Below are 18,329 nucleotides of genomic sequence, written 5' to 3'. Positions count from 1 at the left end.
CTGTTGCCCAAGCCATGGCATTGTTCAAACTAATTAAGAGCACTTTTTTTTTTGGGGCCTCACCTTTCAGCTTGCAGGATCTCAATTCCTGGACCAGGGATTGAACCTGGGCCTCAGCAGTGAAAGCACCAAATACTAACCACTAGACCACCAGGGAACTCCCAAGAGCACTTCTTGGCATTATTTGAGAAAAGTATATTCAGAAAACTAGCTAACTCCCACCTTTTCTCCAAGCCTCAGAATCACCAAATAATTTACATCAGAAGATTCCACTCTAAAAAGGAAGAGGTAGTGGCTTCCAGATTGGCCAGATTTGACAACGCAGGGCTCGAGAAAGAGCCCAGAGTTACTTGAGAAGGAAGAGATCCTTGGAACAAATTACTCCAATTTTGCTGTCGGGTTTCTTTTGTAGAAACTAGTAATGATTTCAAAGATTTCATTAATATTGTCTAGACCAGTAATATTCTTACCTGCTAACATGAAGTTTCAGGTATGTTCCTATACAAGGTACTTGTAGACTCAGAGGGCAGAGCGTTCAAGCCTTTGAAAGGCATCTCTGAAGCAACTTCTGGTTCATACACTCAGGGTTGAATACATTATTTGAAATTTATATATATAGTCTTAAGGAGCATTACTCCTTAGAAACTGTCGGGTAATTGCTGAGCATTGCTGTGCTTACAATCCACCCGTACATTTCAATTTTCTTTTGATAACAAGATGTATTGTTGCTCCACCATAAATTCCATTTTCAGGACCGATAAAACCTGATTGCTTAGAAAACAGGTGTTTCATGACTCTTAACGTCTGCTCATCAATATCACCTTGTAAATTATTTACCATTTTACAGCTGTTTGTGACTTTTGCTCCAGGGTGTTTATATGAAAAGAGCATGAGTACTTGATATCAACCAAACTAATGAGCAGGGGAAAAGAAGTTAGACTGAAAACGGCCTCCTTCTGACAGGCTTGGAGCTAATTTATGTTGTAGTTATGTGTTCCAACCACTGTGTATGGAAGATAAAGCATTCTTACCCTTTCGTTTAGAAAACCAATTTGCCAACAAATTACAATAAATTGTAGTAAAACACAATAAATACAGTGTTTAAATGCTTCTGGCTTATCTTCAAAGGGAACACTATTTTGGTTTGCAGTTTTTCTATGTTTAACTTTCTTCACCTCTTTTACTGATTTATCCCTGGTGAAAAGCCTAAAGATTTCTAATAGATCCCAGACATCAACTAAAACATTCTCAGAAAGCTGTCCTGAAGTATAAGAACTCTTTTCTGTCTATAGAGGGTAATGATTACACTGACAGACGGTATAATGAGAAAGCACCAATGCAGTTTATTTTAATTCTTCTAATTTATGAGAATAACTTCTTAATGCTACATCAGAAGTCAATTCACCAATACTGAATTTGGAAAGCACAGTCAAGAAAGACCCAAATTTTTATTGGGACTACACAACTTAGCATATACTAGATACCATGATTCTAGAACAAAATCAAAAGCAAACATCTGAAATATGCATGACAAAAGTTCTTAAACTCCAGGGGATCCATGAACCACCCCAAACTGTATACAAAAGATTGTGTAGTGCATGCATAGATTTTTCTGGGTAAAGGTCCTGTAACTTTAATCAGCTTCTAGAGGGGCCCAAACAGTACACGGGAGAATTCTGATTTCCTCTGTATTTTCAATAATGGAAGCTGTGGACCTTGGGAAGTTTACTTTTGCACGTTTAAGACTCAATTTTCATGGCAAGAGGGTAGAAAAGAAAAATAAAAGTAACTTGCGAGGACCGGGCAGGGAAAAACTCCGAAGTGTTCTTTACTTCATAAGTTTTAGTAACATGTTTTGGTTTAGAGAGGGGAAATGGGGACATCAGTGGTAACATCATAAGCTGAAGCAAGGAGACTCCTACAGGGATTTTTCAGGTCCTTAGAAAAACCAAACCTTAGTATGAATAAAGCAATAGCAAGAATGAAAAATGCAATTTAACTCAGTTCTAATTTTCTGTTTCTGCATATTAACAACTTATTTTTAATTTCTGAATATCACAAACTTCAATCAGAATATTTTAAAAAATATTATTCTGCATGCACTTAACCAATATGACAAAAGACAAGAATCCAGTTGACTTGTTCACATATATTTAAAATCGGCCAGTACAGATAATCACGAACACTTCACTGCATTGATCTGAGGGCATCCTACCTCTATGCACACGTTCATGTAACACTACTAGTAATTACCCTGGAGCAGAGGCAAAACGGAGATGGAGGAATCACCCTACAAAGCAAGTTTAAGGGATTAAACGTCATCATCGTCTTCGTCGTCGTCATCACTACTGAGGACAAAGCTGCTGCCTGTGGACAGGGGCCCTTCCTCCTTAACATTCCCTGAATCACCCACAGTCCCTCTCTCATCGGAATCTTCAAACAAATTGTCACTGGCATCGTCATCAAACAACTTCTCGTTGGAATCATCATCTTCGAACATCTTTTCATCTGTGTCTTCATCTTCCTTTACATCTGCATCTTCCTCATCTTCTTTTCCATCTGAATCTTCAAACACCTTTTCATCTGCATCGTCTTCTTTGTCCTTTTCAACCACATCTTCCAGTCCCTTTTCTTCTGCAACTTCTTTGTCCTCTTTTTCATCCGACTCGTCGTCAAATACTTTTTCATACACATCTTCCTCTTCTTCCTTCTCATCTGACTCTTCGTCAAACTCCTTCTCAGAGCCTTCTTCATCAAACATTTTCCCAGAGCTGTCATCTTCGAATTCTGATTTTTCAGAGTTATTTTCTTCTACCTCTTTCTCAAGAATGTTTTCATTAAGTTCCTTCTCCGAGCCCTCTTCCTCAAAACCTTTCTCAAGGCCGTTTTCTTCTAACTCTTTTTCGGAGTCGTCTTCAAACTGCTTTTCCGAGCACTCTTCAGACCCTTGTTCTGAGCTGCCATCTTCAGCCGCCTTCTGGGGGCTGGCCTCCTCCTCAGGCTCCTGCTCAAGGCTGTTCTCATCAGGATCTGTTTTGAGTCTCTTCTTTTTGGGCTCTCTTTCTGCACCATTCTCTTTCGACTCTTTTTTAGGACTACCCTCTTCATGCTCTTTCTCGGGGCTGCGTTCTCCGGACTCTCTGTCAGGGAAGTCTTCTTCACGCGCTCTTTTGGGACAGCCTTCCTCAAACTCTCTTTTGAGGCAGCTCTCTTCAGATTCTTTTTGGGGACAGCCTTTTTCAGCCTCTTTTTCAGGGCCACTTTCTTTAGCATCTTTTTCAGAAGCAGCTTCTTCAACTTCTCCCCCATCTTCTGTTTTTTCAAACTTCTTTTCATCTATAGGTTCTTCAAATGCCATTTCAGTTGCGGCTTCTTGAACATTCGTTTGAGATGTGCAAGGGTGCTCTGAAAAATGCCTCATTCTAGAAGGCCCCACCCTTTCTGGAGCCCAGACGGAATCTGAACGCTGAAGGCCTCTGTTGGCTTCGGGAGTGTTGAGGAAAACCTCCCATCCTCTCAGCCTTTCCTCCCTTTCTCTCGTGGTCTCCTCCACCTGTGTACACATGGAAAGTGCCATTAAAATATGTTTTAGGCCAAAAGGAGTAACAGCGTCTCTGAACATTTCTTCGCCGGAAGTACTCTGATTTTATAAGGTAGCACTTTTAGGAAATTAAAGCAATTCCCTATCTTCAGTTTCCAACACTTTACATCTTGATTTACTAGAGTTGACCTTAAGATCATTTACATGAACGCCTAATACCACAGCACTGCAGAAATGTCTCATCAGTTAAAAAGTTAATAATTGAACTGTCTGTACTTTACAAGACAGAAAGGAAGAGAAGCGCTTTAATTTGTTCTTCTCTTATTGCTATCCTGAGCAAGCCTCAAGACTTATAAACTGATTTCAGACTTATAAACTGAAAGACTGAAACATTTTTCTTTCCGTACTCTGAATATAAAGGATTATTTAAAAGAAGTACTGTTAAACAGATTAAACAGAACTTAAAACTTATGTGAAAAACTGCTAGATCAGTATTTGTTGGTAATGAAACAACTCATGTGCCCTTGACAGTTGCAGAACTCACCTGATAATCTGTAGTCCCATCCCACACTTGGGCAGTGATTTGACGGCCACCAAACCACCTTCCATTGAGGGTCTGAATACAATAATCAGCTTCCTCCGGATCCCTAAAGGACACAGAGGCCACACCATCAGGGTGTCTCTAGAAAGACAAGGAAGAAAAAGAAGGAATGAATGAGAACATTTAAAGTAAAACATATACATTTGACAAAGTAAGGAAGTAGTGTTCCTTCTGGTCATTTGAGCTAAAGATTTTACGTATGAAGTCTTTCTTCCTTTTTACTGCAGCCAGTAACACGCAGCTAGCTGCTTCTTCAGCTTAACATTGTCTAGCAAAAACCAAGCATGATATCCTTGGAAATGTTCCTGCTGATAACACTGTAACGAGATGCAGAACAGTACGGCTGTCAAGAATGTGGACTCTGAAGTTGAATAGCCCTGGGATTAAATCCTGGCTCTGCTGCTTACCAGCTGAATGGCCTTGGGCAAGGTGCTCAATCTCGAAACTTGCTCATCTGTAAAATGGCTAACTAAATAAAGTGGGTAAAATAGCGCCTACCTACCTCAGAGGATTTGGAGGACTTCATGAGATAACATGTAAAGCAGCTGTAGTATGCAATCGATAAATGGGGACTCTTTTAATTATTATGTGTTGATTCTGGATGTAAAAAAAAGGTGAAAAGGAGAACATACAGGAGAGTATTTTTCTTGATTGTTCTTCTCCAAATATGGAAGAAGAAATAATTCAGAAAGAGGGGGAGATGTGGCCAAATAGGGAACCATAAGGTCTCATACATGTCTCTCATACTTTTTTTTCACCTGATCATAAACTCTAGAGTGATGATAAAGGAAAATAACCAAGGGATATCACGTCTATCAAAGCCTTCGCTTGTAATCCATGTTCATCTAATTATGCTATCTAATACTGCTTACAGATGACTACCACTAGACAGCAGACCTACTACATAAAAACATTTATGTAAAATTTGGAGGCATACTGATATTTGGTAATAACTTATTAAAATGGAAGAAAATTGCTTTAGAAATCATTTGTCTAAGCCATGAACTTACATCAAAGAGGAGGAGCCTCCTAACTTGTCCAAACTTCGAACATTCCACCCGAAGGTCTTCTCTGATCTCGTTCAGCACCAGTGGATCATCCTGCAAAAACACACTTGATTAAAATGGGCTTGCCCCCTTCTTTAAGTATAAACCCTGAGAATCAAATTTCTTACTTTGACGAACCAACAAATAAAAAAAGGTTTTGCTTAAGGTTAGTTGTTTGTCTGCAGTCTACAAAATTAAAAAAAATCAAAGTTAAAAATGAAGTTAGACTACCACAGCTGCTGCTACTACTATAGGTCTGCCCTGCTTTAAGATGGGGAATGGGCAAGTATGGTACGCAGCACTAGGGGTGTGCAGTGGCAAAGGAGAGGGAAGGGAAGTGTCACTGGAAATCACAAATAACAGCAGCTGAAGCAGGTGAAGTCCTGTGGCACATATTAAGTCAGAGACTGCTAATTCCTATGTTCTGCACCGGCATCACGATGACTGTACCGATGAGGAAACTTTATTTTGTGTTTTGCATAGATTCCTATTTACAGAAATGTTGTAACGGGAAGACATATATCCCTTTCACTGACTAAGTGTTTTAAGATTATTCTTTGTGCTTCCACGATTCTATTTTAACTCACAATGTAAACCTCCCCCATAAGGGTTCCTGTTCATCTTGCCTCCAAGTCCCAATGCATGAAAAAGGCTCATAAAATGTTACGTCATCAACTTGAATTTCAACTACATACAAATATAAACGAGGATATCCTACCTACAAATTTCTAATGAAGCAGACTTACACTTTTTAGGAAACATATGAATTTGTCTATCTCACAGGTTTGTATGTTCCTCACCAACTAAAGAGAACAGCAAAACATGAGAAGTGGCTTCTCCTTCCTAAAGTTTTGTCAAAAGGCAAAAATAAACAACTGGTAGGCAGTTACTGAAATCAAATTTAAAATAAAAGCTATCAAATCCTATAAATCTGAAGCTTCTAAGAGCACAGCTGGCAGGACCCTGGATTTCTCCCACTTCTAAGATCTAACTGTGGAGAATGTGCCAATTTGCTTTATAGAAAATTCTCAGGCCTGAGAGGAATGGGGATGGAGCGTAAACTCCATGTGCTCCGGTGGTAAAGTCATATGGCGGCTTTTACGGGGGTATATGTGTGGGGGTAGCTCCTATCAGACTGTGAGCTTTCCGCAGGCAGGAATCTCCTTTGACTGAATTTTGAATACCTTACAGAACGCAGTGCAGTCTTTCACGCAATGAATAATCAATAAAAGCTTTTTCGGAGTTTGATAAACTGTTCCTAATAACTCCATTTTATCTACCAAGGGAAATCAGGGTTATATTAAAAACAAACAATAACTGTTTCAAAATATTTAACAAATTTAAGCATGATTCCACTGTAGGGGGAGGGGTGAATTACCATTTTTATTTCTTTATCAAAGTCTCAGTGCCTTTCCTACAAGAATATCAAATTTCAGCCAAGGACTTCCCAGACCTCTGTTTTCATGTTTACCAGCTTGAAAAACAAATATATCTTCACTGTTATATAGTATCATGAGGCTTAAAGATAATAACCCTCTCCCCTGGGAAAAATATCTTTAACCTAGCTAAGCATGAAAATTTTCTAAAGACAACACTTTGCAAGCAACAGACCTGAGACTAAACTCAGACTGAAACGCTGAAACTTTCCGCAGTCAACACTTATAATGTTTTTCCAGGGTGGTGTTGTGTTTTCCCAGAAATAAACCGTATTTCTCATTCTTTTCCAAGCTAAACCTACACTGTCCAAGATAGTAGCCACTAACCACACATGGCTACCGAGCACTTGAAATGTGGCTAGTCCAAATTGAGGTGTGCTGCAGGTGTGAAATAAACACCAGATTTTGAAAATTTAGTACCAAAGGAGGAAAAAACTTCAATGTAACATAGCTTATTAACATTTTTATGTTACATGTTGAAATTATAATACTGTGGATATATTGGGTTAGATAAAATTCACCATTAAAATTAATTTACCCCGTTTCATGTTGTTTTTGTATTGTGGCTGCTAGAAAAATTTAAATTACACATGTGGCTCACATTATACCTCTATTGGACAGCGCTAGTATACACAATGAGAAACCTACCTTTGCATCTGAGTTTTGGTTCTTCACCTCTTGGTATTCAAATTTGCCAGGCATGAATTTTTTAAACAAGGCTTTGAATTAAATACTGAAAACCCCTTAAAGTTACATTTAAAATATTAGCCTTCACTGTTCACCCTGATACCAAAGGGTATTTCTAGGTATTTTGGTTCTAACACTAGTCAATTGTCTGGAATAAACATATACAGGTATACCTCAGAGATATTGCATGTTCGGTTCCAGACCAGCGCAATAAAGCAAATATTACAATAAAGCAAGTCACACGAAATTTTTTGGTTTTCCTGCTATGTTTACACTATACTGTAGTCTCTTAAGTGTGTGATAGCATTGTATTTAAAAAAGACATGCCTTAATTAAAAAATACTTTGCTAAAAAATGCTAACCATCATCTGAGCCTTCAGCGAGTTGTCACAGTAATAAAGATCACTGATCACAAATCACCATAACAAATATAATAATAATGAAAATGTTTAAACTACTGGGACAATTACCAAAAAAGTGACACAGAGAAATGAAGTGAGCAAATGCTATTGGAAAAATGGCACTGACAGACTTGCTCCATGCAGGGTTGCTACAAAAACTTCAATTTGTAAAAATAAAAAAAAAGCAGTATCTGCAAAGCGCAATTAAGCGAAGCACAGTGAAACAAGGTGTGCCTGTATTCCACCCCACAAAATCTGATTTCTTTCTGACACCCCGGTTACCTGACAATTCAGTTTTTGTCTTCTACTACAAACCTCAATGCTGATCTGTTCTTTAGATTCATATGGAATCTCTGGACAAATCAAACACTCCCCAAAAACGTCCAGTGAAAGCAGTTTTCCAGTTGAACACCTCTATCCAGAGTTATATAATGTCTACACCAGCGTTGCCCAACAGAACTTTCTGTGTTCACAGAAGTGAATACTCCATTATCCAATATGGTAGCTACTAGCCACACGTGGCTAATACACCTGAGGAATTAAATTTTCATTTTATTTCACTTCAGTTAATTTAAATTTAACCACATGTGGCTAGAGTCTAGCATACTGGACAGTCTGCTACAGTGATGCACTTTTACATTCAGGCCCATGAGACACTGAGCAAAAAATCAAGACTTCTGACAGGCTCTCATCAAACTCGTCAGACCACACAAGACCAGTCAGATTGGCAAACAAGGACAGCATCAAGGGTTTCTCTGCCCGTGAACTCTGAAGCCCATCTCTGTGCTCCCAGCCCCTGTGGTGCAGCCGTCTGAAAACTTTCCTTCATTTGCAAAGATGCTAAAGAGAAAATGTTTTCTTCCTTGAGTGGATGAAAACACTCTGCCTTGTGAGTAAAAACGGTTTCATTCAATCATTCTCTCACTTTTTCTTCCTATAAATACTGAGGGCCTACTATGTGCCAATCATGATTCTAAGCACCGGGCATATAATAGCAAACCAGGTAGACAAGAGCCCCAGCTTTCATGGAGCTCACATTCTAACGGAGAAGATCCAGTTATTTCAGATAATAATAAATGCTATGAATAAAATAAAACAGGGTTAATATAAAGGTTCTATAACTCCAAAGTTTATATTAAACCAATAAAGGTTTTTTTTCTTTAAGCTATCAAGAATTTACGAGCATGAAACTTTTATCTTTAAAAATATCCACTGGAGGAAATTCGTGGGAAGTCAAGGAAGAATAAATGCGGCTTTTTGGAGGAAAGAATATTTGTTAAGCTAGGAAAAATTAAGTGTGCCCAGGGTGATAGCTAGACTTAAATTAGGGTCTCAACGAGCAAAGGCAGGAGGCGGAAACACGTAAAGGCAATTGCACAATACACTTCAACTTGCACAGGGCCCAGATACTTAATGAATTAAGTTTGCATTTATATTCATGTCCAAGTGTTAGGAGTATGGAATGTTGTGAATCAAGGATCTCAAGTCACAGAAAGTAATAGGTCACCTAATTAAAAAACCAATTATCTACCAGGGAAATAAAATGTAGGTGAATCACAGGAAATTCTGGAGTTGTACCCAGTAGACTAGACACCATGATCCATCTATGCATGCCTTTCAAAGTCCCACCTGGCAGGGACAGCATTTCAAAAAGCATCTAGTGTGCATGTATATATGTGTATTTTTTAAACATGTTTCATTATCACTGCAACTCTAAAGCAGCTCTGCCGTATTTCAAGATGCTTCAGGATTCTAGTCAGAAGAGACACCAAACAGTATAAATAGTCCACAGGTATCTTCCCTATGACCTCAAAAGACACAGACTCTACAGGTGCATGGTAAACCCTATCACATCACTATCTGCAGAGATGGAGTTCAACAGACAATTCTGGTGTCCTCTCTAAGGGGCGTAAAATGACACTGTCATTCTAAATCTGCTTAACTGCACAAAAGGAACAAGAGTGGGCCTTGGGCGCAACTAGATCATTTGTAAACCATCTGAAATTTTACATTATGAACATTTTTTTCTTATGTGTAATTTGTTATCATTAATTTCAGAAGTCAGGCAGAGAATAAAGAATTCTTCTTCCATGAACGATCCCATCGGTCTAGGCCAAAACACAGAGATAAGGACAAGAGGCAGAACGTAACACAAGGTACCCTGATGGTAATTAATATTCCTTAAACCTCTCTAGTAGCTCTTCCTCCTTTATTCACTTTTATTTGCTGTTCCTAGAATCTTACATGGACACCAATTATTACAAAGTCCTCTTAATAGCCACTAAAGAGTTTTGTAAAGATTAGGTCCTAAAAAAACAACCTTCGCTACTCAAATGTCAGGGGCTGTTATTTCATTAACCTAAGGTTTTTTAAGGATCAAACTTTTAGCACTAAAGTGAAGTTTTCAATTCCAAGTGTGAAACTGGTCCTCCCCACCAAAATCAGCCTGCAATGTTGAACTGCACTCAAAATCCACAAGCGACTCCCATAAACCTTTTAAAGTTTATATTTTTAATCATTTCCCATACCAAGTAGCTGCTGTTTGGGGCCACGGTACAGGTATTAGACAGGTTTACCTGCGATACGATTAAAAGAACGCTGGGTTAAACCTGGGAAAATCTGAAACCTTCAGTTGATTCTTGGTATCATCTTCCGATCCTGAAGACTAGATGAACGTGCAGGATGTGACATGAGAAAGATGGGGTGAGGCAAACTTTGGGCTCCCTTGAAAGAAAGCACATCTATGTTTCTATCAGTAAGAACACTGCTTCCTACCTCAAAATCTATAGGATGAAACATATTTCTGATGATGACAACTCGCTCGTGGCGCAGTCGGGACGGGCCAGCTCTTTTCTCAGGTCTCCAATCCAACTGCCTAATGCGACAAAGCGGGAACAAGAAGCTGTGAATTTTGTTTCAGACTTGTCAGAGCGAAAAAAAAAAAAAAAAGAGCAGTTAAATAACCCTTTATTGAGCACTTAAATAGTGATAATTATCTGATTCCAAAACAACAATGTGTATTTTAGTCACAGCTCCGTTACAACTTTCTGAATCAAAATAATGGGCAGGTGAAAGATGGACTCAGTATCTGAAATCCCCAGAATATATATATATTTTTCAGAACTGCTGGCTGGTTACAAACATTCCAATGAGACTTCTGAAAAATTGCTAATTATTTAGTATCTATGACTGTCTAGGAAGAGACACTGAGGCCAAGAAAATGTTCAAATTGTATTGGTTTTTAGGTATTTTACGATTATAAAGAACAAACTGCATTAAAATATGTAAAACTACTCACTCTTTGTTACTATCTTAAAATCTTACTGATTTGTTTATAAAAATTTTAGGTATCTATTTTAACGATTCCTGTAAAAACTATAGACATCAGAACTAAATGCTTCTTTGATCATTTTATCATTAGTTTAAGCATAGTGTTAGAAGTGTTATTAGAATTCACTCTGATAAAAGTACTTATCATTTTGACTCATTTCTTAATACCAGCATATTTCAAAAGACATTAAATAAAGGGAATAATAGAAACTTGATGACTTGTATATACTACACACAACCACACAGTACATGATAAAATGATAAAACCTATCATTTCTAATTTCTAACTCCTACTAACAAACCTGTATGTAAAAATTTAGCTCCTGGTGTAGCTGATTCTAGCCACATGAAAAATGAACTAATGGCTCCAGTATATAAACCTAAACCATCTTACTTAATCTGCTGTTCAACATTTTCTGTAGAGACGGCTTTCTTATTTCATTTAAGCCCATGTTATATTAAAAATGAATACCCCAGAAAACAAAACACCACCACTGCCAAATCATCCTATTACGCAGATTACTGAGGGTTTCCGATGATCTAATGAAATTTTTTTTAAATTTTTATTTTATATTGGAGGATAGTTGATTTACAGTGTTGTGTTAGTTTCAGGTGTATAGCAAATAAAATTCTTTAAAAATAATCTGTAGGCATACTTGATGGAACAAAACTAGGTGGTTATCGGGAGGGTGGGAGAGAGACGCAAGAGGGAGGGGATATGGGGATATATGTATACGTATAGCTGATTCTCTTTGTTATACTGCAGAAACTAACACACCATTGTAAAGAAATTATACTCCAATAAAGACGTTAAGAAAAAAAACTAGGTGGTTATTACCAAAAGTATACTCTAGGATATTTATACAAAATCTTTCAAAATGGAAAAAAAAACAACACAAACTTTTGTTGCATAGACAGCTTTTTCTTGTAGTCTTTGCACTTCTTTTTCTTCTTTGAGGCGTCATATTCCCCTTTCAGTTGAAACTTTGCCACCTCCACATGTAATTTGTAGCCTCTAATTTCATCGTCATCCAAAAGTTTTAACGCAAGATCCACAGATTCTCTCTTTGTGAAGGGAAAGCAAGTTACAGTCAGTCACACACTGAAATGAAACTTCAGCAGGAGTGTTTTAGATGAATGATGACTATACATAAAATAAAGATTTAAATGTAACTACCTACATGGGAAAAAAGCACTACAGAACACGTATCGGAAAATGTGTACTTAAGACATAGCTGTCCCCAACCAGTTATGTGAACCTAGGCAAGTTATTCAAGCTCCCTGAGCCCCAATTTCTTCATCTGTAAAATGGGAATGGAAATGCCTTCTTTGCAGGGTTCTTGACAAATTTAAATGAAACAAGGCACATAAAGGATAGTGACTGGCATACAGTAGGTACTCAATAAGTTCTACCATTACTGGAATAGTATTTTTGCCTCCTGGAATCTCAATTTCTCCTCTATACAATGAGGTAAATAGACCTGTGTGATTTCCAAGGTGCATTCCAGTTTTAAAATTCTAAAAGTTTCCTACTTAAAAGACTAGATGACTCAAGAAACTGGGAATAGCATAGTCAGCCTTTACTCTTTTGTGTTCACCAATTAAAATGTAGGTCTGTGATATACTGGGAACAAGACGCTTATCTGATAGCTTGAACATTACACACACTTGTGGATTCTGGGTCCTATACAAAGGGGGCAATTGTCAGCTCTACACAGATTCAAAGATCTGAGGACCTGAGGAGAACTCAAAAGGACAACTGAACTCAGCCACGCAATCAAATATGGATCCCGGAACAATTAACTATATTCTTCTGGAACTCAATTTACTGGTTTGGCAATCTTGCATTTTTATGGGTCATAAATTTGACATATCAAGTTTGTCAAAACCCCATTTTTCTCTTCAAAATTTTACAACCCAATCAACCCCCCTAAGAATCTGTTCACAGATTTTTAGTAATCCTTGAAGAACTTATAAAGCATTCAATCTCCTTACATTTGAAAATTACATAAATATCTTCCTATAATGGTCGTACTCATGTGTGATCTCATCATGTTCAAGAACCAGGTCAAAAACCTATCTCCCCCAAAGCTTGTCAACTTAATCTTACCCGCCCTCTGATTACACTGAAATGTTGTACAATTGCAACACACTTGTGATGTTGGTACTGTTGTTTCATCACTTTGATTTTGCTTTGTAATTATTTTCAGGTTCCATGACACATGTACACACCATCATTGTGCCCATTTCTTTTGTACCGTGCAGCAATGCATAACACATGCTCCTAAGGGGACAGGTGTTCCAAAAATGATGGCTGCCTTTGGCACTGAGCTTCCCCCCATGCCATTTATGGTATCATGAATAAATAAAGTTCTGCAAATGTCTGTTAATACCACTCTCTCTTCTCTCTCATTCAAAATATATTTTGAAGCAGTAAGCATAAGTTATCACCTTTATGGTCTAATTCGGGGTCAGAAAACTTTTGTAAAGGGGCTAGTGAGTAAATATTTTAGGCTGTGTGGGCCCTGTGGTCTGTGTTGCAACCACTCAACTCTGCTGCTGAAATGTGAAAGGAGGTACAGACAAATGTGTAAATGAATCAATGTGGCCCGGTTACAATAAAACTTCATTTACAAAGACAGGCAGTAGGCTGAAGTTTGCCAAACCCTGGTCTAATTCATTCCAATGGGCAAATAAAATGTTACTGGCTCTCTTTTCTCTGTGGATTTTTAGAATGTGTTCTGCATTGATTATATGCATACACTCCTAAAGAGATCTTTGCAGCAAGAATTTTTTTAAGACAAGAGAAGTACCTCGGTCATATGACTTACATAATACCTTGACCTGATAACATATTTTCTTACAAGAGCAAGTGAATAACCTTACCAATGTGATACACACAAGCACAACATGAAACAAGTTTTCTTCACATCCTGTTTTGAATAGCTCTCACTCTTGGTTATCATCTATACAAAATTATAGCCCTGGTTCCCGAGTTAAAAATGGAGATAGGAAAATGAAAAAAAAAAAAAAAGAAACGGAGAGAGGAGAAACTTACTTGACCACATAACTAACCTTCAAATAACAGCAAAGTCCATCTCCTTTAAGATTTCCTTGATTATCTTTGTAAAGCTTGACCTTAAATTCTTCTGTTTGAGGATCTCTCATAATAATGCCAAACTTGGACATGAGCTGTATAAATTCATCCACTGTAATATCTGGAGGCAAACCTGTGACGTTAGGGGGAAAAAAATTATAAAGGCATCTAAAACAAAAGTGAGCATCACTTAGGGATTCTACCAATTCGAAATCCATAACTTGGATGAGTGCAATTTTGATTTTCTAAAAGTATGTAAAAATCTCACATCTATAGACGTTGAGGAAATGTCATGTTTTAATGCATTCAAATATACATTAAAATCATGCTTTGCTTAGGCCTTGTATCAATGAATCTGAAGGGGCAAACAGCTGTGAGTTACCTAAAGCAGACAGAAAGGATGGCACACAAAGTTACATACACTTAATTTTTCTCAGTTTCATAAAAAAACAACATATTCCTCACTCACGTAAATGGCTGAACAAATAATGACACAACGATACAAAATAGAATTTAGAGAAACTGAAAACTAAAAATCACTACGTGAAAAATCTCAAAATCAAATATTTTCTACTCTAAATGTGGTTAAAAAGGTATACATACCAGAAACATACACATTTGTGTTTCTGCCTTCTTCAACATGAAACCATCCTAAAAATCAAAATCGAATAAATAAATAAAACACATGCCAGAAAAGGTAAGAGTCCCATTATGAAATCCTGACAGTGTGGCAGTTTCTCAAAACTTCTAGAAACTTTTTCTTACCCTTAGAACAAGACAGATTAAATCAAATCACTGTCCAGCTTTCAAAGTATTTGGATCTTTGGACAAGTAATTTGTTTCAGAGCCCAGTCTGAAAAAAGATGGCTAGTTTATCTTGGTTCTTTATGAATCTGATACTACCTTTAAAAAACCTCACCCTTGCACTGACTTTAGGCCTTGGCGTAAGTTGCTTCTGACTCCAATCTACTGTGTTAGACCTGGCCAAGCTGAAGCAAAACTGACTTCTTGAGTTTAATTAAACTCAAAAAGTACAAAAAAAAAATCACCTTACAAACAGAACTTTAGATAATCTCCTAATGACAGCTCTATTTTGCAAAGGAAGAAACTGAGAACTGAACTGAATTGAAAGAGCCCACTGGATGCCCACAGGTTAGTGAGAGAGCCAACATATGAACCCAAATAATAATATTTAAAAAACCCATCTTATGATTCTGTCAAAGCTATTTTATAATTCTCCAAAAAGTAACTATATATACACACACACACTCATATTTTTAATTTTTACACTCATGTTTGAAAACTAAATCCACTTGCCTGATTCACTCTTTCTCTTTTCTCCCCTCTTTTTGGTATCACTGGGTTCGGGGGATTTTCTTTGCGGAGGTTCCTCTGCAGTCCTAGCACTGACATCTTGGACATTCGCAGTAGAACTAGACGCACCATCGTTAGAAAAGCCGTAATTGGCCTGATATGTAGCAATAAAATCTTCAGTGATCTAAACAAGAAATTCAGCACACATACATAAATTCAAAAATGATTTCCTCATGCAAAAAGTTTACAGTGTTAAATAACAGCATATTCAGTTATACAACTTAACATACAAGTGTTTCTGTGTAAATGCAAGAGCAGTCACCTTATCTAGAAAACTGCACACAAAATAATAAAAAATTAAGACATGGGTACTTGGATTATCAGCACAAAAGTCTGAGATACTATTAAAGGCATTTTAAGTTGGCACCTTTTCTAGTTGTTTCATTTGTAAATTACTATCTCTGCAGTCTACTTGACTAAGGCTACAAATAAATATAACAAAGGAAGTATCAGATAACAATAAACAGAATAAAACCAACAGTCAACTAACAATCTAACAACAGGATCAAATTTTCTTTTACTATATGGATGAGCAAAAGTATATGTACTCTAAATATTTAAATACCTGTAGGCAGAGAACACAAAAAGGAGAACTCTGATTTGGTGTGTAAAGAATGGGGCTAACAATTATAAAATTAAATGCTATTTTAACACCGTCACTAATTAAATCACATTATCATTTAATGTCAGAACAAATCAAGAACAAATCCCAACTCACATCTATCCTCCTGGCTCTTAGGGAAAAAACACAATTGCACAACAAAAGAAATATAGTTATATCTTCATACCAATCAATGAAAGGCACACACTGGAATGAGGAAAATGTAAAACTTGAAGTTTGAAGAGGTATGGGCTTCCATAACATAAAAAGATAGAGCCACAAATTAATCCATTATCAGACGATTGTTAAAGTACTCCGAAGGCTGAAGAAACCAAATATGCACTCTAGCTGGCACCACCAGCAGCCAAGTGAAATAGTAAGTTTAACAATTCAGAGGGATTGGAACATACACACAAATACAAAGTGGGAAAGAAAAAAGGTGAAATAAATAATTAAAAAATCACACTCAAATTACACAATGGAGACACAGTTTGTATTACTGGCTTGCAAGTCTATTAGTGTGTGATAAGTATCCTTTTTTTCCACCCATACCGTGAGACTTTGATTAACAGGGTACTTTGACCAAAAAGTTTCGAGCCAAGTTTAACATCAGTCATTTTACTTTCAAGCTAAAATAGAATACCTCACAATTTCCAAGTACTCTAAATAAATATGCTCAGATCTTTTCCATCCATATTCTGTGCACCTCTTGTCATATTCCCGTGGTAATATGGTTCAAACATACGTGTCTAGGCACAAAATTTAGTAGGAAAGTAAAAAGAGGTGCAAAGTTCAATCAGTAAAGAATTATCAATTTATCAATTTTTCAAATCAAGAAGCTGAATTTTGCACATAGCACATCAGCTAAACATCTGAATTCCTAGGATAAGTAAGATTGAGACTACGTGAGATTAACATCGACTGAATTTGCTCTTGGTGTTTTTCCTCTTTGCAATAAAAAGCAGTCACCAACTGTAACCTTCATAGATAAAATTTATTAGGCATGGAAAAGGCTTAATAATTAAATTACATTGAAGCCATCTCCCTAAAGATTTCCGTTCCTTTACACGTCGGTTCTGCTACAGACACAACAAAAAGAAACGTCACTATCCAGAGGGGCTCTAACCCAGGACCTCAGCAAAGAAAACGTGAAAGGAGGCTGGCCAGGCGGGCCCGCTGCGCATCGGCGCCCGTGCGACTTTTACCTTGGGGAACCAAGCCTTCTTATCCAGGTCCCACTCGTATGGGGTGTCAGTCGGCTGCTGCTGGAAAGAATCGTTTTCTCCACCGGGATCTTTCTCGGTGTCGCCGTCCTCAGAGCCTCCGTACAATTTTTGCATTCGCAACTGCTCATCAAACTCGTCGTTCTCATCCAAGTTGTTGCTCATGTTGCCGACTTAGCCCAGGTGCAGTGTCCGGGAGAGCGAAGAGGCCGAAGTGACGCTGGAGGGGAACAGAGAAAGGGAGGCTGGCCGTGCTCAGCCCGCGCCCCCCCCCGCCCGCCTCCCCGCGGCGCCCCAGCAGCCCCCGGGAAGTCAGGGCCGCTCGCCAGCCGCACCGCCCCCCGCCCACCGCGCGCAGGCGCCGCTGCTCCCGGCCCAGCCGCCCACCTAGCTCGCCCCGCTGGATCTTGACACCGCCACTCGAGCCACAACGCGGCGGGAGCGGGCACAAGGTGCTCTGTGCTCCCCGGCGGCCGATTCTAAGACGACGGCGGGTCCCGCCACAACGTCTGGAAACCGCTTGACAACGGAGGCCCGCTCACGCTGACGCAGTCGCCATTGTTGACGCAGTCGCCATTGTTGACGCGTCGCGACGTCGCGGGTCCCGCAGACACGCCCCCAGTGGCGTCAACAGGCGCCGACGCGGGCAGGCGGCGTGGGGCTCGGGGGGCGGGGCTCGGGGGCGGGGCTCGTGGGTCAGCTCTGCTGCGGGGCGGTGATGCCCAGCTGGGACTTCCTGGCGAGGCGCCTCGGGGCCGTTTGACTCCGCTGGGTCCCCGGTGGGCCGGGAGGGGCCGGGACGAGGCGGTAGCCGAAGGCGTGGGAAGGTTCCCCCTCGGCCGGCTCCGGAGTAGGCGTCGGGGCGGCCGCCATCTTGGGGGAGTGGACAGGGCGGGCGGGACAGGTTTCAGTGCGAGAGAAAGGCGCCCCTCCTTCGCCCGGAGGCTCCTCCTCCGCGTAGGAAACGAGTCTTTGGTTTGTTTCGTTACGAT

At 39.0% G+C, this 18,329-nt stretch overlaps 1 protein-coding gene across 1 annotated transcript; it reads right to left on the bottom strand.

The window, feature by feature from the left end:
* Positions 1-1,320: 1,320 nt before the first annotated feature.
* Positions 1,321-18,051, bottom strand: HTATSF1 (HIV-1 Tat specific factor 1). Its single transcript, XM_079909969.1, has 10 exons — positions 17,725-18,051; positions 17,320-17,557; positions 15,457-15,637; positions 14,743-14,790; positions 14,118-14,272; positions 11,944-12,107; positions 10,488-10,587; positions 5,153-5,242; positions 4,086-4,223; positions 1,321-3,553 (listed from the first exon to the last, which is right to left on the bottom strand). The coding sequence occupies exons 2-10, from the start codon at positions 17,500-17,502 to the stop codon at positions 2,312-2,314; spliced, it is 2,301 nt and encodes a 766-aa protein (XP_079766095.1). The 5' UTR covers positions 17,503-17,557; positions 17,725-18,051; the 3' UTR covers positions 1,321-2,311.
* Between the last annotated feature and the right edge of the window lie 278 nt (positions 18,052-18,329).

The sequence above is a fragment of the Stenella coeruleoalba genome (assembly GCF_951394435.1).
Source record: "Stenella coeruleoalba genome assembly, chromosome: X".
In the NCBI taxonomy this organism is placed as follows: Eukaryota; Metazoa; Chordata; class Mammalia; order Artiodactyla; family Delphinidae; genus Stenella; species Stenella coeruleoalba.
This window is presented reverse-complemented; position numbering and strand designations above follow the sequence as displayed.

Bases quoted from the DNA above. Each gene is read 5' to 3' on its own strand.
- HTATSF1 (XM_079909969.1), bottom strand. From the start codon at position 17,502: ATGAGCAACAACTTGGATGAGAACGACGAGTTTGATGAGCAGTTGCGA. The intron at 10,588-11,943 runs GTTTGTGTTGTT...TTGTCGCATTAG, and splicing joins AAGCTGTCTATGCAACAAAA to GCAGTTGGATTGGAGACCTG. The intron at 5,243-10,487 runs GTAGGAAGCAGT...GTGTTTTTGCAG, and splicing joins TTCATCCTATAGATTTTGAG to GATGATCCACTGGTGCTGAA.